The sequence below is a fragment of the Vipera ursinii genome (genome assembly GCF_947247035.1).
Source record: "Vipera ursinii genome assembly, chromosome: 1".
Lineage (NCBI taxonomy): Eukaryota > Metazoa > Chordata > Lepidosauria > Squamata > Viperidae > Vipera > Vipera ursinii.
In genome coordinates this window covers 113,116,719-113,140,401 of record NC_139512.1, presented here as the reverse complement: position 1 = coordinate 113,140,401, position 23,683 = coordinate 113,116,719, and the positions used below count along the sequence as shown (strand labels likewise).

Sequence of the window (23,683 nt, the reverse complement as noted above, 5' to 3'; positions counted from 1 at the left end):
CTTTGGAATTGGAATGTAAACTGATCTTTTCCAATCCTGTGGCCACTGTTGAGTTTTCCAAATTTGCTGGCAAATTGAGTGTAGCACTTTTACTGCATCGTCTTTTAAGATTTTGAATAGCTCAGCTGGAATACTGTCACCTCCACTAGCTTTGTTGTTGCTCAGCTTTTCTAAGGCCCACTTCACTTCACATTCTAGGATGTCTGGCTCGAGGTCAGTGACCACCTCATTGTGATTATGAGGGACGTTAAGCTCATTCTTGTATAGTTCTTCTGTGTAATTTTGCCATCTCTTCTTAATCTCTTCTGCCTCTGTTAGGTCCCTGCCATTTTGGTCCTTTATCATGCCCATTTTTGCATTGAACGTTCCCTTCATCTCTCCAATTTTCTTGAAAAGATCTCTGGTCCTCCCTATTCTATTGTTTTCTTCTATTTCTTTGCACTGTTTGTTTAAGAAGGCATTCTTATCTCTTCTAGCTATTCTCTGGAATTCTGCATTCAATTGGGCGTATCTTTCTTTTTCTCCCTTGCCTTTTGCTTCCCTCCTTTCCTCAGCTATTTGCAAAGCTTCCTCAGACAGCCATTTTGCTTTGTTGCATTTCTTTTTCTTTGGGATGGTTTTGGTTGCTACCTCTTGTACAATGTTGCGAACCTCTGTCCATAGTTCTTCAGGCACCCTGTCTATCAGATCTAATTCCTTAAATCTATTTGTCACCTCTACTGTATATTCAACGGGGATATGATTTAATTCATACCTGACTGGCCTGGTGCTTTTCCCTACTTTCTTCAGTTTAAGCCTAAACTTTGCAACAAGAAGCTCATGGTCTGAGCCACAGTCAGCTCCTGGTCTTGTTTTTACTGACTGTATAGAGCTTCTCCATCTTTGGCTGCAGAGCATATAGTCAATCTGATTTCTGTGTTGACCGTCTGGTGATGTCCATGTGTAGAGCCGTCTCTTGGGTTGTTGGAAAAGAGTGTTTGCTATGACCATCATATTCTCTTGACAAAATTCTATCAGCCTGTGCCCTGCTTCATTTTGTACTCCAAGGCCAAACTTGCCTGTTATTCCGGTTATCTTTTGGCTTCCTACTTTAGCATTCCAATCCCCCATGATTATAAGGACATCATTTTTTGGTGTTAGTTCTATAAGGTGCTGTAGGGCTTCATAGAACCGGTCAATTTCATCCTCTTCAGCACCGGTGGTTGGGGCATAGACTTGGACTACTGTGATATTGAATGGTTTGCCTTGGATTCGAACTGAGATCATTCTGTCATTTTGAGGATTGTATCCCAGTATTGCTTTTCCTACTCTTTTATTGACTATGAAGGCTACTCCATTTCTTCTGAGGGATTCTTGCCTGCAGTAGTATACCTGATGGTCATCTGAATTAAATTCACCCATTCCTGTCCATTTTAGTTCGCTGATACTTAAGATGTCGATGTTCAGTCTTGTCATCTCTTGTTTGACCACGTTCAGCTTGCCTTGATTCATGGATCTTACATTCCAGGTTCCTATGGAGAAAAAAATCTTTACAGCATCGGACTTTCCTTTCACCACCAGACATATCCACAGCTGAGCGTCCTTTCGGCTTTGGCCCAGTCGCTTCATTCTTTCTGGCGCTACTAGTACTAGCCCTCTGCTCTTCCCCAGTAGCATATTGGACGCCTTCCGACCTGAGGGGCTCATCTTCCAGCGTCATATCGTTTTGCCTTTTGGTACTGTCCATAGGGTTTTCATGGCAAAGATACTGGAGTGGGTTGCCATTTCCTTCTCCAGTGGATCACGTTTTGTCAGAACTCTCTGCTATGACCTGTCCGTCTTGGGTGGCCCTGCACGGCATAGCTCATAGCTTCATTGAATTACGCAAGCCCCTTCGCCACGACAAGGCAGTAATCCATGAAGGGGTCAGTTTTATATAATTATACTTTAAGGCTCCATTTTTATAACGTCTTTTTCAGCTGCTCTCTGAAATAAATACTCAGGCAAGAAAAAGGGAAGAAAAGTGAGATGCACACAACTGTCACATTAATAGACTGTAATTGTGGTAGTTAGAGTAGATTGTAGTCTTTATTTGCAAAGTTTCCAGATGCAGAAACAGATGGCAGAGTGAGGTGGCTTTTGAACTAAGTCCTACTATATAAATATGGAAAGAGCATTCTTAACTTTAGATTTTTTTAGCCAGGACAGGAAGAGGTATCTTTTGGTAGCAGAAACACTATATAAAACTTTTACTAATTTTTCCATTAGTAGACGGCCCCAAAGGAAAGCATTATTGATGGACCAGGATCTTCTGAGTTCAAAGTGCTCCATTGTCCCAATATCAGCTCTTCAGCCACACTATCCTATCGCTGGCTCAATTAATGTGCTGACTGGTATCAGTAGGTGTGAATTAACAACAGAAAGGGAATCCAGAATCTTATCTAAAGAGGCAGCTTCTTCTTTTTGAGATTTTTATCCTCAAAGATAAAACATTTTCTATTTCAGCCTGTGAGGCATAAGTAATTCTATATTTTCTTTGTTTTAGAGCGCAGTGGTTAGAATGCAGTACTGTAGGCTACTTCTGGTGACTGCTGGCTGCTGACAGTTCGATTCTCACTGGCTCAGGATTGACTCAGCCTTCCATCCTCCCGAGGTCAGTAAAATGAGGACCTAGATTGTTGGGGCCAATATGCTGACTCTGAAAACCACTTAGAGAGGGCTGTGAAGCACTGTGACATGGTATACTAGTCAAAGTACTATTGCTACTGCTATTTTAAGAAAGAGCCAAGGCAGAATATGCTTATCAAATCTGAAACAATCCACTGAGGTAATTCACACAATAGTCAGCTGAATTCATAACATTAACCAGAGAAGGAGCAAACAGAAACAAATAGATGCTTTAGCTCCATAGCACTCTCCATGTTTTATCCTACCTGAGCTGTTAGGGTTTTGGACAAGCAGACAACCTGCTACTTTGCTTCCCTAACACACCTTCTTAGGATTGCACTCATGGCCATAAAAGCTTGCTGCTTTCCTCAGAATCCTTTTGTACACCCTTATAAAGTCATTCCAGTGAGATAATTACCCAGTAGTCCAATTCATAATATTTATGTATAGCCAGTACTTTAAAAAAAAAGATGCCGGAACTCTCATCCTGGCAGGTGCAGGAGGTGGGGGGGCAGCGCTGCTGCAGTCATGGGCGCAAGAGGTGTTGGCGGCTGACTGACCCCCAGGGCCAGAGCCAGAGCGGTTGGTGTTGTGGGAGCAGCAGGGCCCACTCTATATGGCAGGGATGTGCAGGGCGGGCTGTGGAGGCGGTGCGGGCCAGGCGATGCAGGGCAGCCACTTAGGTGAGGCAACAGTGGCGCAGGTCCAGCACCGGGTAGGCCATCAGCCTGGCTGACATGGGTGAGCACAAGGAAGGAGTGCACATGGACTCCGCAGAACCCACCTCCCACTCCTTGTCCTCTCTTATTTACCTAGTTGAGATGGTGTAGTTGGGCAGCAAGGAGGGATGCAAAGTTCCTGCCAACTCAACTTCGCTGCAGACAACTTGCTGGTGCAATGTTTGCCGGCCGGGTCTTTTGCCATGCTCAGCAGCAATTCCTATTGGCTTTCGAAAGCCAATAGAGGGAGTAGCATAGCTTGTGCAAAAGCTTTTTTGCTGCAAAAAAAGGTGCTGGAATGCCATTCTGAGCATTCTATGAGAAAAAAGCCCTGCTTTTATGTTTTAATCTTATGATTTTAAAAATATTTTTTTCTATTGTAATTTGCCCCAAACCTCCCCATGTGAATTGCATACTACTATTATATAATTGGTAAATAAAGGTAGAACATAATTTAAATATATATCAAATGACAATATGCTTCCCTACAAAGTCAATTCTTGCTCAGTGACAGACCAAGGAGTTAACTCAGAAAGGCAAGAGGAAAATCTAGAAGAGGTCTGTGCAACTTGTAGAAGGGAAAGGCCCACACTGATAAATTAAAAATCTTTGTGGTCTGCAAAAGAATGCTGGTGGGCTAATCAATGATTTGGTGACTAGAGGAGCATCTACAGTGTTGGACCTCATGGTCATGGTAAGCCATGGAGGCACTAGGCAACATGACTTTCAGGGCAGTGGTGGTGATTTTATTACTTTTTTTTTAAAAAAAAAGTCTGTGCTCTGTCCAAGGGTGCTTGGTAGGCTTCATGTACAGGCCTGGTCTAGAATTTATTTTGGAGCATTCAACTATCTAGAGCAGGCATGTCAAACTCGTGATGTCATGTGACATTGCATGATGTATCGTACTTTCCGCCCATTGCTTGCAATGGGGTGGGTGCGGTTTTGTTGTGATGCATCTGGCCCGTGGGCCAACAGTTTGACATGCTTGATCTAGAGACATTCATTTTTTTCATTGCAAAGGGCCTTTCATCTGTTGTATATATGGTTTTATTTTTGTGTGCAAAAAGGATTCTAAATTAATTGAGTCATGTCCTGGTGTAAAGTCTGATAGCTTGAGTTAAAGAGCCTATAAAATCTTAAATGACTCCAGTTGTTTTGTTCAAGTATGCTAATGTTCTAAGGTAAATATTATTCATACTATATAATATTCAGATGAGCACCTCAGTAGCATGTTGTAGTTCTATGAGGTTTGGTGGGCTTCATAATTTGTTGACTGAAGAAACCACCATGCCATATGTATATATGCAACTGCTATTATTTTTCAAGCTACATTAATTGAACACATGGCACACAGCACAAATCAGATTCCTCTGTAATGTACTATTCCTTTGCATGACTGTAGGACATTTAGAAACACAATTACATTCTTATGCTTCCAAAGCATTCTTCCTTATCTTCCTGTTACATTGATCACCATAAAAATACTCAAGGTCTCTTGGGATAAGATAGAATAAGTATGGTATTTTATTTATTTATTTATTTATTTATTTATTTTTATTTTATTACATTTATATCCCGCCCTTCTCCGAAGACTCAGGGCGGCTTACAAGCTTAGCAGTAGCCTTCATTCTATGTATATGCCTGCTTGTTAGGGCTTTCACACACACCCCAAGCGGCATTATTACAAAGTCAGCTTATTGCCCCCAACAATCTGGGTCCTCATTTTACCTACCTCGGAAGGATGGAAGGCTGAGTCAACATTGAGCCTGGTGGGACTCGAACCTGCACTAATTGCAGGCAGCTGGTGTTACTTAAGGAGGCATTCACAATGCACAATGTATTTAAATTTCATTTTGTTTGAGGCAACTTCTTATAAAAGAATTGCCATTAATTTGTTTTAATAAAATAATTTAAATCAATTTTTCAGTTGATTTCAAATTAAATGAATTATATTGGTTGACAATGAGATTTTTTTAGTACAATTGCCAAATGCAATAAACTGGTTTTAGGTATATGTGTGCACTAATTATTTCAACACCAATACATTTTAACAACATGTTCTAAATATAACTGAATGTAATTTTACAATTTTTGTGCAAAAATAAAACAAAATAACAGATTTAAGAGCTGTTATCATTAGTTATCCTTAGATAAAAATAATTCCATCATCCAAAACTTTGTTATACTCTATTTAATGAACAGATGCTTTGGGATTTTAAAAAAAACCTGACTACATTTGATTGTGAATCACCATGGCATTAAAACAAAATTCGAACAGTGTTTGAAAAATAAAGGTTCCCTAAATGTCTGCTGGCTATATCTATACATTTTCCTTGATACCACTCTATTGCCTTCTTTTTAGCATTTTTTTAATTCCCAGCTTAAAAAAGGCAAGGCACTAGGAGCTGACGGTTACAGAGACTGTTTAAGCAGGTTGCTAGGCAACCTGTTCACACTTGGCCCTTCTTACCCTCCCACTTTTGAATTAGCCCGTACAGATCGCATTTCCTTCGATTTGAGCCATCTGAAGGCCCATTGCTGTGATGCATTCTGGTGCTCTGCAACCTGGCTGCCTCCTTGGTGTGCTGCTGAGGAGAATTTGGCTCTCCGGAACAGTTTCCTTCAGCTTTTGTGTGTGTGTGTGTGTATGTGTGTGTGTGTGTGTGTGTGTGTGTGTGTGTGTAAAGAAAGTTGCCGGAACACCATTCTGAGCGTTCTATGGGGGGAAAAAAGCCCTGTCTATAGCTATGAGCTATAACAGGAGAACCAGTCTGGTGTAGTAGTTAAGCTATCAGGCTAGAAACTGCAAGATTTTGAGTTCTAGTCTCTCTTTGGGCAAAGCCAACTGGGTGACCTTGACCAGTCACTTTCTCTCAGTCTTAAAAGGTGTATGGAAATTCACTTTTGTTGTGGCCATCTTATCCAGAAGAATTATACTGTGTTCAAATCTAAACATTGACAATACAGTAGAATGGCTAAACAGTTTCTGATCTGATCTGAAAGGCCAGGGTTCAGTAAAATCTGTTGCTTCTTACCTCCAAAGAAAGAGGTTCCCCTAATGAGAAAATAACAGGATGAATTACAACATCTGGGTCTTTCTGGAAACAGTTGGGTTTAGCATGATGCTGGGAATGGCGTAAAGACCACCAATTAGCTGAATGTCCCTGTACAGGAAGAGTGAAAGAAAACATTCAGGCACTTTTAAAAGATTACTTGACTATTTACTACAGCAGTATTCTGCTTTGAAGAGGCAATATAGAGTGTTAACATGCTAACATCGGATGTTCTTGCTTTGACAACAGATGAAAATGCAGCCATTTTCTTTTCCCCCTTTTTCTTATTCTTAGAATTAGTTGGTGCAGGGAGGGGGGGTTTCGGATGCAAGCTCAATTAGCCATAATAATAACTCTGCCGTGGGAACCCAAGGACAAACTGATAACCTTTAGGCGGGCTGGAGAGCTGGGGAGAAAGCCCGTGCTTTAAGCTAATTGGGGAATGTGCTTTATGACTGTTTATTGGGGGTGGGAATTGTATGTTGTCACTTTGTATCCAGGGGAGGGGAATTTAGTTTTTGGGTTCAACTATGTAGTGCCGATATTTTGTTTCCCAAATAAGAGATCCTTTAAGGAAAATAATGCCTCAAAGTTCTTTTGAAGGGTTTCATCTGTCGGAACCATGACATAGAGGAGATTCCACTGAACCTTTGAATCAGATTTTCAAATAAATTTGAGAGGTTGAATCAGCCGACTCTGAATTATCTTGAAGAGGTTCAAAAACAGTTTGAAGATTAAACGCAGCTTTGAAGAATCTCAAGCATTCATTGCATATTTGGACAAAGCTGGGAGAATTTGAGTACTGTACTGAGCTCTCTGATATTAACTTTAAGTAGGTGGCAAAGGAGTTTTATCACCTTTTCAAACCCTGTCTATCAAAGCACTGGAAGATGTGCTGCTCTGCTGATTGTGTATTTAGAGAGATTTGTCTAGGGCAGGGGTCAGCAACCCGAAACAGCAAAAGAGCCACTCAGAACCGGTTCTGTCATACACACAAAAAAGTGGGAGCCACAAAATGTGCGTGCGCATGTGGGCATGCACAAGCATGCGAAGAACAAGCAAAAACATACACAACCTCTACGCCCGCACCGCATCCTGAGCCGCACGCACCTGTCGCTGCCCAGTGCCGCCAGCTTACAGGGAGGGAGGGATGGACTCGCAGGCCGAGGAAGGAAACAGCCTTTCAGAGGATCCCGCCCGGCCCCCCTCAGAGGCAATGGGCCCTTCCCCGGCTGAAGGAAGCCTTGCGAGCGTCTCCTGCAGCGCGGCTGTTCAAAGTGCGCGCACACCTCTCTAAACCTCCACCGTCCCGTTTGGAGATCTGCTGCGTTTGTCAAACACGGACGAACGCAGCAGCTGTGCAAACGGGGCGGTGGTAGTTTGGAGTTAATTAAAAGAGTTAATTAAAAGAACGAAGATGCGCGCTCACGTCTAGTCGGAAGAAAATAAAATGCAATAGTACGATCAATGATTTTTTTTTTAAAAAAAGTTATTTTCCTCTGTAAAATGTAAGTAGTGGGACCTGAAGCCACCAAAACTTTCTCGCTTCTGATCGCCTACTGCCTTCTTTCATTTCCAAGCAGGGCTTCTTGCTCCCGCTTCGCCCATTTTCCTTCTGAAAGGAACTATCTCGGCAGACCTTTTAGCAGAGAACCAAACGGCTGCCCTCCATCGATCTCTGCGCAGCCCATCCTGTCCTGTGAAGAGTGCATTAGTCAAGCCTGGGTTAGAGCCTTGGGAGGCTACTTAAGTTACGCATTCCAGTTCTGCATTAGCTGCCTTGAACTGTGAGAGAAAAAGCGAGGAATAGGCGCGATTGGTGTAATCATGCACCGTTTTTTGTTCCCACAACTCACTAAAAGGCGAAGTGCAAATACATTTGCACAAAAAGCAAAATGTAGTTAATATTAACTTTGGTTAGTTTTGCAGTTTGCGCAAATGTAACCACGGCGAGAGAATAAGGCATTCTTTTTTCAATAAAGGAGGATATTTGTAGCTCAGGGTTGAAATGAAGGGATCCTTGGTGCTCTCTGAGCTTGCAGACATTTCATTACTCATTAAGCAACATCATTCATACAGCTGCCACGCTCATCCATGTTTGACGAGCGCGGCAGACCTCCGAACAGGATGGCAGCGGTTTGGAGAGTGCACGCGCACCTCTCCAAACCGCTGCTGCCCATTTGGAGACCTGCTGTGTTTGTTCATGTTTGACGAGCGCGGCAGACCTCCGAACGGGACGGCGGAGGTTTGGAGAGTGCGCGTGCACCTCTCCGAACCGCCGCCACCCATTTGGAGACCTGCTGCGCTTGTCAAACATGGACGAGCATGGCAGCTGTACAAATGGGACGGCAGCGGTTTGGAGAGGTGCACGCGCACTCTCCAAACTGCCGCCGCCCGTTTGGAGGCCTGCCGCGCTCTTCAAACATGGACGAACGTGGCAGCTGTGCAAACGTGGCGGTGGTAGTTTGGAGAGTGCACGCGCACCTCTCCAAACCGCCGCCACCCGTTTGGAGACCTGCCGCGCTCGTCAAACATGAACGAACGCAGCAGACCTCCGAACGGGATGGCGGCGGTTTGGAGAGGTGCGTGCACACTCTCCAAAGCGCCACCACCCGTTTGGAGACCTGCCGCACTCGTCAAACATGGACGAGCACGGCAGCTGTACGAACAGGATGGTGGCGGTTTGGAGAGGTGTGCGCGCACCTCTCCAAACCTCCGCCGCAGGCAGCAGTTCTGCAAACTGTTTGGAGAGCTGCTGCCTTCGTCAAACATGGACGAAGGCAGCATCTCTGCAAATGGGGCAGTGGAGGTTTGGAGAGCTGCGTGCGCAGCTCCCCAAACCTCCGCCGGTGGAGGAGGACTGGGAGCCGCGGGTTGCCGACCCATGGTCTAGGGAAAAAACAGAATACAAAATTGAGGACTAACTTTATTCCGCTCTGTCTCACTTTTAATGAATCTTGCTCTTCCTTGCCTCCACAACATTTTATCATTATTCTTTTTTGACTCACCTGTAGATTTGTGTCCCTATTAGATTTGTGTCCTGTATTTTCCTACCTTATTTATCACTAGCAATTAATCAGGCTTATTGATCAGGGAATTTTATCACTGGCATTTAAGCAGGTTTATTGATCAGAACATTTTATCACCAGAATTTAATCAGGCTTATCTTACAGTTGTATCAAAAACAGGTGAAGATAACACCTGGTATGCTAATTTTCATCTGATTTCATTGCTAATGTTGATACAAAGATTTTAATAGCAGTGTTGGCAAATAGATTGGAAATTGTTATTAAAATTGATCTAAAGGTAAAGGTAAAGGTTCCACCGCACATGCGTGCTATTCGTTTCCAACTCTAGGGGCTGGTGCTTATCTCCGTTTCAAAGCTGAAGAGCCAGCGCTTGTCTGAGGACGTCTCCGTGGTCATGTGGCTGGCATGACTAGATGCCAAAGCACACAGAACACTGTTATCTTCCCACCATAGTGGTCCTTATTTTTCTACTTGCATTTTTACGTGCTTTCGAACTGCTAGGTTGGCAGAAGCTGGGACCAGTAACAGGCGCTCACTCTGTTACGCGGAACTCAGGATTCGATCCGCCAAACTGCCGACCATCTGATCAACAAGCTCAGCGTCCTAACCCACTAAGCCACTGCGTCCCTTTTATTGATCTAGCAGGGTTAATAAAAAATTAGGCATGCAGCAGATAATATAGGATTAGTTGTAGATATAATAGACTAAAAATAAAGATCAATTTGTAATCTCATTATTAGATGCTGAAAAGCTTTTGATAAAATACAAAAGCAAAATATATTTATTGTATTAAACAGATTTGAAAATCCCTTGGAATTCATGAAATGAATTAAGATATTATATCTGCATCTAAAGTAAAATGTAATGACATTTTTCTCCCACTTTCCCATTATTTAGAGAAACTAGACAAGGATGTGTCTATGGAGATTCTTAGTCATCCAGGTCATGGTTGTCTCAAAAATGCTTTTTCAGGAGCAACTGGACTTTCTATTTTTTTTCTTTGAAGATGTTTCGCTTCTCATCCAGTCAGAGGTCAAGAAGCTTCTTGGATGAGAAATGACCCTTGCTTTTTAATATCTACATTATTATTTCAATTAATATTTAATAATCAATTTATTTATGTATATTTAATAACTCTTCACTTGTGCTATTAGACAACATAGAATTATCTATGGAGTCCTCTATAACTCAGTTGAATATGAATCCCCATATTATTTTGTTTATTTCTAAACCTTATACAGTTATTTTAGTATTGATACAAAACAGCAGAATATTCTATTAACTTGCCCAAATCAGAACTGATTCCAATAGGTGAAAATTGGGTTACCCATCTGCTAAATATCAGTTTCATATTTTCACCAAAGGCATTAAATATATGTATCAAAGAATACAACATGTAATATAAATAAAATTGGGTGTGTGTGTGTATTTCTTCAGATATCAATAGATGGGTGTCATTAAACCTTACCCTTTGGGAGAAAGATGAATGCTCTCAAAATGTATGTTATTCCAAGATTAATTTATATTCTGAGAAGAATTCCAGTTTAAAAATCTAAAAAATATTTTCAGAAAATAAATTTCTTCTTTAGAAAATTTTGATGGGGTTCTTTGATTCTGAGAATCTCTTTACAGAAAGGCCAATTTCCAATTAATGAGAGAGGATTCCGTTTTTAGAATCTGGAACTATCATGCTTACTTATTGTCAAGCATTAAATCCTGAAAGCTAACAATTGGGGTTAATTTTCCAACTTGGGCAACCTTGGAATATAAACATAAAGCACCTTTGGTTGGATGGACAGTATTAAGATCTAAATATACTCAAGCTCTGATACCTCTGAAAACAATTACATTATTTAGAAAGTTATGGAATGGAATGTCTACTTTAAAAAACTGACTGTTTTTCCCATGCCAAATTGACCTTATGGGGAAAGCCATCTTTAAAAATGAGGAGAAAGATGATGATATGGAAAAATTGGATGGAAACTGTCACATGCAAAGAATCAGGACTGTTATGTTCTTGGTTCAGTTAGGCATTGATGAGACAGAGTGGTGACACAGCAAGCATGATTGTTAAGTAACAACAGAAGCAGTTCTAATGGGTGCTGAACAGCTATATATACTGTTCACCTCTAGGCGGCAACCAATAGATTTAAAGTCACAATTCCCGCCCAAAACTTAGTTAACAGCTTGGAGACAGGCAGTCTGGGTTGCAGCAACAAGTACCGTTAAGCAATCATTCAGTTAAGTACAGCAATTAAGGATACTTCATTGTGCAACTGATTTCAGCAATTAAAGTCAATACATTACACCCCTTCCCCCTAGATAACTCATTCTCTCAAATGCTTGACATAGTCCTGCTTCCCCGTTGGTACTTGGGTGGTATGCCGAGCTGAGTCCCTAAGATGACCCGATGGAACAGATGAACTCACGCCAGAAGTGGGCTGTAAATTGCAACCCCTGATGCGAAATTATCCGCCGAGGCATCCCGTGCAGGCAGTATACCTGCGTGATGAACATCTTAACAAGTTTCCATGCAGACAGTAACCCTTACATGGTACAAAATGGGCCTGCTTGGAGAAAAGGTCGACTACTGTCCAGATCACCGTGTAACCACGGCTCTCTGGCAGTTCCATGACAAAGTGCATTGCTATCTCCTCCTATGGTCGGGTTGGATCCATCACTTTCTGCAGCAGCCCTGGTGGCCTTCTGGTATGAGGCTTTGCAGTGGCACACACAGGGCAGCCCCATACATAGGCTTCAATATCCGTCTTCATCTGGGGCCACCAGAATTGGCGTCTCGCTAGGTGCAGGGTCTTGAGGAATCTGAAGTGTCCTGCCTGCTTTACATCATGGCATTTTTGCAATGCTCTTATCCTCACTACCTGTGGGACATATAACTTATTGCCCTTCCATGCCAGTCCATCCCTTTTTGTTAGCAGGGCTTGGTGGTCCCGCAGCCAGGGATTGTCCTGGGTGGCCTTCTGCATTTCCTGGACCAGGTCACTGGCCGGATGGTGTGCATCCACTTGCACCACCGCTTGCCTGAAAGGAGGCATAATGGCTTGTACTACCTCCTCCATCTTGCTGTTATATTGGGGCATGCATGACAGTGTGTCTGCCAGAAAGTTTTTGTCCCCTGGTACATATAGTAAACAAAAGCAGAAGCGCTGAAAGTATTGCACCCACCGTCTGTGTTTTGGGGACAGGCACTGTGGTGTCTGCAAAGCCTCCAGATTTTTGTGATCCATCCACACCTCAAACAGTTCCTTTGAGCCCTGCAGGAAATGTCGCCACGTTGCCAATGCCCACCACTGCACAGCGAACACTTCCTTCTCCCATATTGCCCATGCTCGTTCTGTATCTGTTAGCTTACAGGAGGTGTAGGCACAGGGCTGTAACTTCCCTTGGCTGTTTCTCTGGAGTATCACTGCTCCCACCACAACATAGCTGGCGTCGTCTTGGACAATGAATGGCAAGTCGGGATTCGGATGCAGTAGAATTGGCTCCTTAGCAAAGAGGGCCTTTAGGTAGGCCAACAACCATGCCAGAGGTTGACTGGTGAGTGGCTTGGCCGCTGCTTGTCAGGTACAGAGCAGGTCCATTAGGGGTAAGGCGATGGCAGCAAAGAAGGGGATGAACTACCAGTAAAAATTTGCAAACCCCAAGAAGCTTTGCAGCTGATGGCAGGTTCTTGGGGCCTCCCACTCCAGCACAGCCCTGACTTTACCTAGGTCCATCTCCACCCCCTCCCCTGATATTCGGTACCCTAGGTAATCCAACTGGGTTTGGTGGAACTCACATTTGGACAGCTTCACATATAGTTGGGCCCTCAGCAGTTTTTCGAACACCTACCGTACTAGTCTGACGTGGTCTGCCATGATGGAGGAGTAGATCAGGATGTCATCCAAATACACAAGCACCCTGCGGTACAGGAGTTCATGCAAAACCTCATTAATGAGTTGCATGAACACTGCAGGGGCTCCCTGCAAACCGAATGGCATGACTCAAAACTGGTAGCTTCCTAATGGACAGTTGAATGCCGTCTTCCACTCGTCTCCTTTTTTGATCCGGGCCCTGTAATATGCTTCCCTAAGGTTGAGTTTTGTAAACACCTTCTCCTTGGCCAGATGGGCCAATAGGTCCTTCATCAAAGGTAGGATGTATTTGTTCTCGACGCAAACCCCGTTGATGCCGTGAAAGTCTACATATAGGCGTAGGGATCCATCCTTCTTCTTCTTGAAGAGCACTGGAGCTGCAAGCCGTGATCTTGCCAGTTGGATGAAACCCCTTGCCTAGTTCTTATCAATATATACACATAAAGCACCTTTGGTTGGATGGACAGTATTAAGATCTAAATATACTCAAGCTCTGATACCTCTGAAAACAATTACATTATTTAGAAAGTTATGGAATGGAATGTCTACTTTAAAAAAACTGACTGTTTTTCCCATGCCAAATTGACCTTATGGGGAAAGCCATCTTTAAAAATGAGGAGAAAGATGATGATATGGAAAAATTGGATGGAAACTGTCACATGCAAAGAATCAGGACTGTTATGTTCTTGGTTCAGTTAGGCATTGATGAGACAGAGTGGTGACACAGCAAGCATGTTTGTTAAGTAACAACAGAAGCAGTTCTAATGGGTGCTGAACAGCTATATATACTGTTCACCTCTAGGCGGCAACCAATAGATTTAAAGTAACAATTCCCGCCCAAAACTTAGTTAACAGCTTGGAGACAGGCAGTCTGGGTTGCAGCAACAAGAACCATTAAGCAATCATTCAGTTAAGTACAGCAATTAAGGACACTACATTGTGCAACTGATTTCAGCAATTAAGGCCAATACATTACAAGGACCACATGTTAAATTCCAGTGAAGCTGCTTTACTACTCATGCCCATACACAAACTATTCAACTAATGGTCTTCATTAAATTGTCACTGCGTAAGTGTTAGAGGACTTCAAGAAGGGCTGGAGTTGGGCTACTTGTGGGAACATAATGACTCCAGGATGATTCCTCTCTTGACTCTGCTCCCCCAACTCTGACTCTGCTTCTCATACAGAAACATTCTTCAGTCTTTTTTAAAAAAAACATTGTCACCATAGCACATAACCTGCTTTCTCTAGTTTATTAAATTTGACTAGAGTGTTTTCTGTTTTACTTCAATATGGCTGCTCTGTACACTTTTTGTTTTGGAGAACTAAGAGACTGTGCTGCTCTTTTTTACTCCTATTTTTTCTGCCTTAAAAGAGTAGAAGAGGAATGTTTCAAAATGTATGTCAAAATTCTATAGAACCCTTTCAATCTACTTATCTCAAACTTTGCAGTGCCAATGTCCTCAAAGGGATTTACTATCTCTGTTATTTTCATTTTATTCTGCACCCCAAATGAGACAGCTATAGACATTTTGATGCTTTTCCATTCAAGTAAAAAAACAAACAACTTTCTTGAATTTATTTGTCATGGATTTTGATCTCAGATCTACTATCCTAGGGTTCCCAACCCATCGGCCATGGACCGGTTCCGGACTACGGCCTATTGGGAACTGGGCCGTGTAAGTGGTAGGCAAGCTTGCAAAGCTTTATTTGTACATGCAGGGGTTTAGTTTGCACATGTGAAACCATCCCCTCCCTCACAACCACCCTGGCCACCAATGCCACTCTGTGGAGCCAGGATGGTTGGGAACCACTGTCCTATATGTATCAAGTCTTGCCACCTTCAGATATTAAATTTGGATTGGCTCTCAGTTAATTTGCACATTCATATTGTTTATTACAAGTGAAATTACATTCTTAATCTGTAGTCAGTAATGAGATAGATGAACAAATAGTTTGATTTAATGTAAGAGAGCTTTCTATGATCTTTGAGTGGGAATGGGACAAAGGGAATCCCATTTGACACCCCTGTTATAAATAACACAACACATTTGATACTGATGAAACGTTTTCTGGTACATTCCATATTCCTTCCCTTCAATTCTGTGGAACATTCTAAAAATAATATACCATACTTACCTTTAAATGGCACATCACAAATTCCTGAAAAAGGTGGTTCCATTTTGGATTGCTGAAGACTGAAAGATGCCCCAAATCATGTTGCAGCCAGACTGCTTGAGACTAAAAGGAAAGGGTGATACACAACAGAATGGCCATCTTTTTTCTAATTGAAAAGTTTTAAAATACATTTTTAATAACATAAACTCACTCACTCGCCCTCCCCTCCCCCTTGCCCTCCCTAACCCTCCCCCCCGACTTCCCAGAGCTGAATACAGGGTATTAACTTTACAAACATAAGCTAAAATAAGCTAACTAAAAAAAACATATTAAATTCTATCGTGCTTTAATTCCCCTTAAACATAACTAAATTACTAACCAGTAATGAATAACTGATAATACATCATGTAAAACTAATACTTATTCAAATGCTAAATGAAACTTTTTAGTCCCATATTTATTCTGAATATATTTGATCCATCTTCTCCATTCCACAATATATCTCTGTTGTGATTATAACCCTCAATATTCAATAACCTCCCTTGTGTTAAATTAAACCAATCACTAATTGATGATAAAGCAGCAGCCTCATAGTATAATTTAAAATTGGGCATTTTAAGACCACCTCTTTCATGTACATCTTGCATTATCTTAAATTTAACTCTTGGTCTTTTCCCTGCCCAAACAAATTTATTAATACCTTTCTGCCATTCCTCCAAATTTGAATCTTTTTTTAAGTATAGGTATCATTTGAAACAAAAATAAAAATTTTGGCAAAACATTCATTTTTACTGCTGCAATTCTTCCCAATAAGAATAATTGTAGTTTTTTCCAACTATCTAACTCTTTTTGTATTTTTAACCATAACAATTCATAATTATTTTTATATAATTTTACATTTGAAGCTGAAAGATATACTCCCAAGTATTTAATCTTTTTTACTATTTCGAATCCCGTTAGCTCTTCTAAAACAACCTTTTGTTCTATAGTCATATTTTTAGACAATATTTTAGTTTCTTGCGTATTTATCTTAAATCCAGAAACTTTTCCATATGACATTATTATCTCCATCAAATCTACAACTGAGTAAGTCGTTTGACTTAATGTAATAACCAAGTCATCCGCAAACGCTCTCAATCTATAATCTTGATCTCTTATTTTAATTCTTTTAATTTTATTTGAGTCTCGTATCTTAATCAATAATATTTGCAATGTTAAAACAAACAACAAAGGTGACAACAGACACCCCTGTCTTGTACCCTTTTCAATATTACATGTTTCTGTCAAACTACCATTGATTATTATTTGAGCTGTTTGCTTCTGATATATTGCCCTAGTAGGTTGTAAAAAATTATCCCCAAACTCCATTTTCTCCAGTACCTTAAATAAAAATTGCCAGTCCAATTGATCAAAAGCTTTTTCAGCATCCAAAAAAATCAGCGCTGCAGAGACCTGGTTATTTCTTTCCAAAAATTCCAATAAATCTACAATATGTCTCACATTATTCTTCATTTGTCTACCACTTATAAATCCTGTTTGGTCACTATGAATAATTTGCTGCATTACCTTATTTATTTATTTATTTATTTATTTTTGGGACTTATATGCCGCCCTATCTCCCGAAGGACTCAGGGCGGCTAACAACAATAAAAACAACAATACAAAAGTAAAAAGAAATTAAATAAACAGCCCCAATAAATAAGTTAGATTAAACAATTAAAATTAAAAAACATTTTAAAAAACCCTGTCGTCAGTCCAGGTCAGCCTGATGAAAAAGGAATGTTTTAAGGCCGCGGCAAAAGGACCGGAGATCCGGGGCCATCCGGAGCTCAAGGGGGAGTTGGTTCCACAGGGCTGGCACTCCCACAGAGAAGGCCCTCCCCCTGGCGGTCGCCAGCTGACATTGTCTAGCCGACGGCCTGAGGAGGCCCTCTCTGTGTGAGCGCACTGGGCAATGGGAAGTCGTTCCCAGCAGCAGACGGTCCTGCAAATATCCCGGGCCTAGGCCTTCATTAATCTATTTGCTAAAATTTTTGCAAATATCTTATAACCAGTATTTAAAAGCAATATTGGCCTATAATTTTTGGTTTGGGTAAGATCTTGATCTTCCTTCCGAATCAGCGATATAAAAGCTGTTTTCCACGATGGAGGCACTTCTCCTCCAGATTGAATTGTTCTAAATAATTCTTTTAAAGATTCCACCATTTCTAACTGTAAATCTTTATAGTAAATGACAGTCAAGCCATCTGTTTCTGGTGCTTTCCCCACCTTTAATTGTTTAATTGCTAAAATAATTTCTTCATCATTTATCAGTTGATTCATCCCTTCCCTTGGCTCTTGTGTAAGAACAGAGATATTAACTTCTTGTAAATATCTATCTATATCTACATCTTGAATCTTATCCCTAACGTATAACTTAGAATAAAATTCAAGAAAGGCCTTTTTAATAAGATTCTGCTGAAACACCTCTTTACCCTTGTAATCTATTCTATCTATATTACGTGACCTTTGTTTCTTCCTTAACAAGTAAGCTAACCATCTACCCGGCTTATTAGCATTACAAAAAGTATTATGTTTAACATACCGTAAATTGGTTGCCACTTGATCTGCCATCAACATATTAAACTGACCTCGTAACAAAGTAATTGCCTCTTTAATCTTCTTATCAGATGGATTCAACATTAGAGCCTTCTCTTTCCTCTTAATTTCCTCCTCTAACTCTTTTCGCTTATATTCCGGTTTACGCCTATGTTTATTATTCAAATATATTAACACTCCTCTCATATAAGCTTTGCTTGCATCCCAAACCATTTCAATAGAAGTACCCTTATGCATATTTATATTTAAAAATTCTTTCATCTATTTTTTACATTCTTCCCCATTTTCTTGATATCTGAACAAATTTTCATTCAATCTCCAAGACCTCCTATCTCCACTCTCTTTTTCCAGTTCCAACCATACTGGACTATGATCTGATAGAGTTCTTGGACATATCTTAATCTTCTTAATCCTAGAAAAAAAATCATTAGTAGTTAATACAAAATCAATCCTAGAAAAGGATTGGTGTCTATCGGGAAAAAAGGTAAAATCTTTTTCTTCCAAATTTCTTTCCCTCCAAACATCTCTCAATTCGAAGTCATCTTTTGTCTCACTCCTATATCTCCTGGATTGGAGCTTTCCCACTATATGCAGTGGTTTTTGTAATAACTATGAAAGAATTGCTAGGATAACTAAAATAAAAATTCATTCTAGGATTTTTTTTTATTCAGTCAAAGGGGCAGCCACCCAGAGAAACATTCCAAACAGGATGTGCACAAGAAAGCTTTTCTACAATATAATTGTAGATAAAACCATCTTCCACAAATGTGATAGACAGTGGGAAGACATGGTTGTTTTTTTTAGTGATGTATTTCTATTTGTGTTCCATCAAGAACCATGGTGGCGCAGTGGTTAGAATGCAGTACTGCAGGCTACTTCTGTTGATTGCCAGCTGCCAGCAGTTCTGCAGTTCAATTCCCACCGGCTCAAGGTTGACTCCATCCTTCCGAGGGCGGTAAAATGAGGACCCAGATTGTTGGGAGCAATATGCTGACTCTGTAAACAGCTTAGAGAAGGCTGTAAAGCACTGTGAAGCAGTATACAAGTCTAAGTGCTACAGCTATTGCTATTACTGTTCTTCAGAATGGGAGATTTGAGATATAAGATGAGATGGACCCAATATCCTTCTTTTCCAATGAATCATTTGTTGAGCAGGCCCCTACCCCATGATGGTGTGGTTAACAGATTTTAACACCAGAGTTGGGTTTTTGGTAGCTTTGCCCTCCATTCTTTCAACACGAGACTAGGAAGGACCCAAGAAGAACTTAGGACGATTACGCACCAATGAAGAACAGGGAGTATAGATATCTCCAATTCTTGATAAGGTGTGATTTGAAGGTCTGGTCTCTTCCCACATTTTCCCTTCAGTTGCTCATTTTTCTTAAGTATGCCTGGGTTTAATTGCAATTTTTGAAGCTTCACAGCCTCTTGATTTATGACTAGTTGACTTCTGACCTATTTTAGAACTCTTTGTTGGACTTTTACAACTTTTTTCCTGTTCTTCCATTGCTTATTATCAAATTTTAAACTATTTATTTTTAACCATAAAGAAGTTGTGGTGGGACTTACATTTACACAGGATGATACTATAAATTTTGTTTCTTCCAGCATTTTTCTTTTTCTTTTCTTTTTTAAAGTAGTGGTATTTATCTCTTAAATTTTGATGGGAAAATTTCCCTTTCTTTAATGGTGGGGGCAGAGACCCTTTCCCTGTAGAAGCTGTTATGATTTATTTGCTTCTTCTGTCCTTGAGAATAAAAGTGTTTCTCATGCCTCTAAAAGGAGACAAAATAGTTTGGGAGGCAGCTGAAAAAGAATGTTCTCCAAATTACAGGCTTTATTTGAAAATATAAACAAAGAAATTGATGAGTCAGTAACAGTTTGGCAAAGTCAAGAGGATATCCAAAGGCAGGAAATAATAGCTGAACCCGATTTCCAATTTGAGGAATTGGAATCTGATCTGTTGCTGTGTGTGAAAAAGAAAGTGCTTGGTTTGAAATATATAGAATTGCCAGAAAAGATTAAAAAAGAATAGGAATATAAGAAATTCTGAGATAATGGATATGATGAAAGATGGACTGGACTTTCTTGGCAAGAAGAATGTTGTGTTGTCAGGGAGAATTATTCAACAATGGATGTTGCAGAATTATTTACAATTATTAACTTTGAAAATGAGATGCAATTGTTGGGAAAGTTTCCAATTAAAAACCCAAACAAAGAAAGGTATTTGATCCTGGGCTCAGAGATAACGATTGGGGTAATTTATGGTAAATAAGAAACTGTGTAGACTTTCTATGAGTAAATTACAACAATAGACTGTTAATAGAGTGGTTTGAACATTAATTTTGCTATTGTTTAACCTGTTTACTGTTTTTTCTTTCATATATGTAAGGTATGACAGGTCAATTGGGTTGGAAATATAAATATATAAATTTTGGACCTGCTTTGCAAGTGGGGGAAGCTATTATTGTTGCAATAGTTCTGTCAGTGTTTAACCATAATATATGTTTTTATCCTTTTTTAAAAATTTCCATTTTTTCAATGTTTTTGTTTAGTTTTGTCACTATTTTTTATTTTGTATTTTAACCTTTTGAATAAAATAAAATTGTTGGCAGAAATATTTGTTGGGCAAAATAAAAGTAGTTTTTTCGCTAACTGAATTGCTTAATTGCTCAACCTTCGTTATTCCAAACAGTTCAGAGCAAAATTCTGAAGGCTCATAACAACTGAATAGGTGTTATTTTCCTTACAGAGAAATTATTTTATTTTAATTTAGTTAAAAGGTGCTGTAGGAATCCTATCTAATGGGAAATTTAATTTTGTCTAAAAATAAATTTAATTTTGTCTAAAAATAAAATCAAGCAAATTACCTGTGCAAGGGTCAAACAAAGTGTCGCAAGAAGAAAAGGTGTTATAGATGTCCCAAAATACCACAGCACAAACCAGCCAGCAGCATCCAGCAGTAAAATGTGCAGAAGGGTCAGGAAAAAGAACAATTGGTTTGGCTTGAAGAGTCCCATCTTTTCAACAGTGGACACCAGCTCCCGAAAATCTTCTACTAATAATTTCTATGGGAGAAAAACGCAACAAATTTGCAGGTATTTTGACTCCATGAATACTGCATAGCTAGCCAGTGGCCTCAACAGTTAACAACAAGAACTCTTGGTGGTAATTGCCGTCCTTCTCCTGCCAAATCTTTTTTAGAGGCATTAAGAGGAAACTGCTAGACAATTTACTACCCACTTTGGAGACATATGGATCATCATTCATCATTCAATTAATGACCATTCAAAGTTACTTATGACAATTTTTCATACTTATGATTGTTGCAGCATCCCACTTGATCATGTGATCAAAATTCAGAAACTTGGCAACTGGCTCATATTTATGATGGTTGCAATGTCCCGGGTTCACGTGATCACTTTTTGCAACTTTCTGACAAGCAAAGTAAGATTCACTTAACAACCATGTTACTAATTTAACAACTGCAGTGATAAACTTAACAACCATGGCAAGAAAGATTGTAAAATGGAGCAAAATTTACTTAACAACTATCTAGCTTAGCAACAGAAAATTTGGGCTTAGTTGTGGTCATAAACCGAGGTCTACCTGTAATGGAGAAACTGACACACACAGAGAAAGAAATACAGTGATAAAATCATAAAATGTGTTAAATAAAATAATTTTATGACAAATTGATATAGCTTTCTTGAGTGTCCACAAGTTGGCAACAATTTGGAGACTCCTCCAATGCACATAGTGATTTGTGATCAGAGGGTTATTAGAAGACATGGTGGTGCAGTGATTAGAATGGAGTATTGCAGGCTAATTCTTCCCACAGCCAGGAGTTTGATCCTGACTGGCTTAAAGAGTGACACAGCCTTCCATCTTTCCAGGGTCAGTAAAATGAGGACCCAGATTGTTGGGGGCAAAATATTAACTCTGTAAACCACTTATTTATAAATAAATAAATAAAAATAAATAAATAAATAAAAATAAATGCCAAGAGATTGGGGTGAAATACAAGGGCAATGCAGAAAGATTGAGGAATACCTTATAAAAATCTCTTTTGTTGCCTTTAACAGCAGATCAGTTTTAATGACAAAAGTGATCTTTGAGTCAAGCCTTATAATATTTAAGGCTTTGCATTTTAACACCATAAGCCACTACCTCAAATCTCTGTCTCCAAACTTACATTTTTACTGGGTTCAAAGCTGGGCTGATCAGGTACCAATTCCCCAATCAAAAGTGATGCCATGTGCTTCCTTACTAGAGTCTTGTCAACATGAAAGGCTGTGAAAGGATCCTAAAGCCAAAGCATAAAGAAAAAAGAGAGAGAAAAAAATATTATAATAAAGAACCAGTTTAAAGGCAATCTGGAAGAAACATGTTTAGGCTAAGTGATTATACTTGATTTTTACCTTGCTTCTTCCCAATTCAAGGCATCACAGGCATAATTCCCAGGAGGTGTTTGACCCAGGATAAAATTATTTTCCTTCAAGAAAACAGTTCAAAGTAAAGCCACTTGCATGCAGCTGTTCTGCTCTCTGTCTTAGAACTGGCAAGAAGTTACAGCCTTTGTCAGATACACTAGATCAGGGGTGTCAAACTCAATTTCACTGAGGGCCGCATCAGCATTGCGGTTGCCCTCAAAGGGCCAGGTGGGTGTGGCCTGGGTGGGTGTGGCCTACTGGGTGGGCATGGCTAGAGTGTGTATGGCCTACTGGGTGGGCATGGCCAGCTCTAAATCATTCGCATCAAGGGTGCCTATGGGGGCCTGGGCAGGAGTGGGACAGATCTGAGGGTTTCTGGCAGAAGGAGGGTCTCTGGGCCAGGGCCAAGGCAGTGGTGGCCGTTCCCTCACTGTTTCCAGGATGGCTTCGCGGGCCACATAAAACCACTTTGCGGGCCGCATCCGGCCCCCGGGCCTTGTGTTTGACATGTCTGCACTAGATGGATCAGACCAAGAAATCTACTCCACAGGAAGGCTAAAACTACTTTGATTATTACTGGCCATAATAACAGATGATTCATTGACCATATGCCAGTCCCAAGCCCAAAAAAATGAGAAGAGTTAGGGAAAGCAGTGGTGAATTACCCTGCAAATAAATCTCACCGACATACTTTAGAATTAGAATTAGAATTTATTAAATTTATATGCTGCCCTTCTCCCTAAGGATTCAGGGCGGCTCACAACAATAAAAACTTAAAAAACATAAAATACAAAGTTTAAAAAAGAATTAAACAATGAAGTAAATACATAACAATTGACCTGTTCTGAACCAGCCCTCTTCTAACAAACCCCTTATCAGAAAGAAGAGACTGGAGAGCGTCCAAGGCTAAAAGGCTTCTGCCAAGATTTAATTACGCAGTTAACAAAAACACTAGAGCTTGTCTTCTCAAGCGGAAAAGTTGCTTTCAGCAACCAGCCCCTCCCCAAACACTCCTTTTATAGAGAGCTCAGGGCGTGGTCTCCCTGTGCCTCCTCCCGAGGAGTCCCATAGCCTTTCTTTGTTTGTTCCTGCTCGACTGCCTCCTGCGTCGGGCGTCCTTGAACAGGGCCAGCTGTGGGTCATCATCCTCCGCACTCTCGGGCTCACGCAGCTGAGAAGAGGTCCCCGGCTGAGGACTCTGCAAAGCCTCC

The 23,683-nt window shown here is 40.5% G+C and overlaps 1 protein-coding gene across 1 annotated transcript in view; it reads right to left on the bottom strand.

Annotated features, from left to right (window-relative positions):
- LOC310631679 (acyl-CoA (8-3)-desaturase-like) overlaps positions 1 to 23,683 on the bottom strand; it is a gene marked incomplete at its 5' end in the record, with an annotated part of 60,660 nt that overhangs the window by 21,065 nt on the left and 15,912 nt on the right. The window contains 4 exon segments of the mRNA XM_083348328.1: positions 6,401 to 6,529; positions 15,463 to 15,564; positions 20,910 to 21,107; positions 22,235 to 22,345. Of these exon segments, the coding sequence (XP_083204454.1) occupies positions 6,401 to 6,529; positions 15,463 to 15,564; positions 20,910 to 21,107; positions 22,235 to 22,345 (540 nt within the window).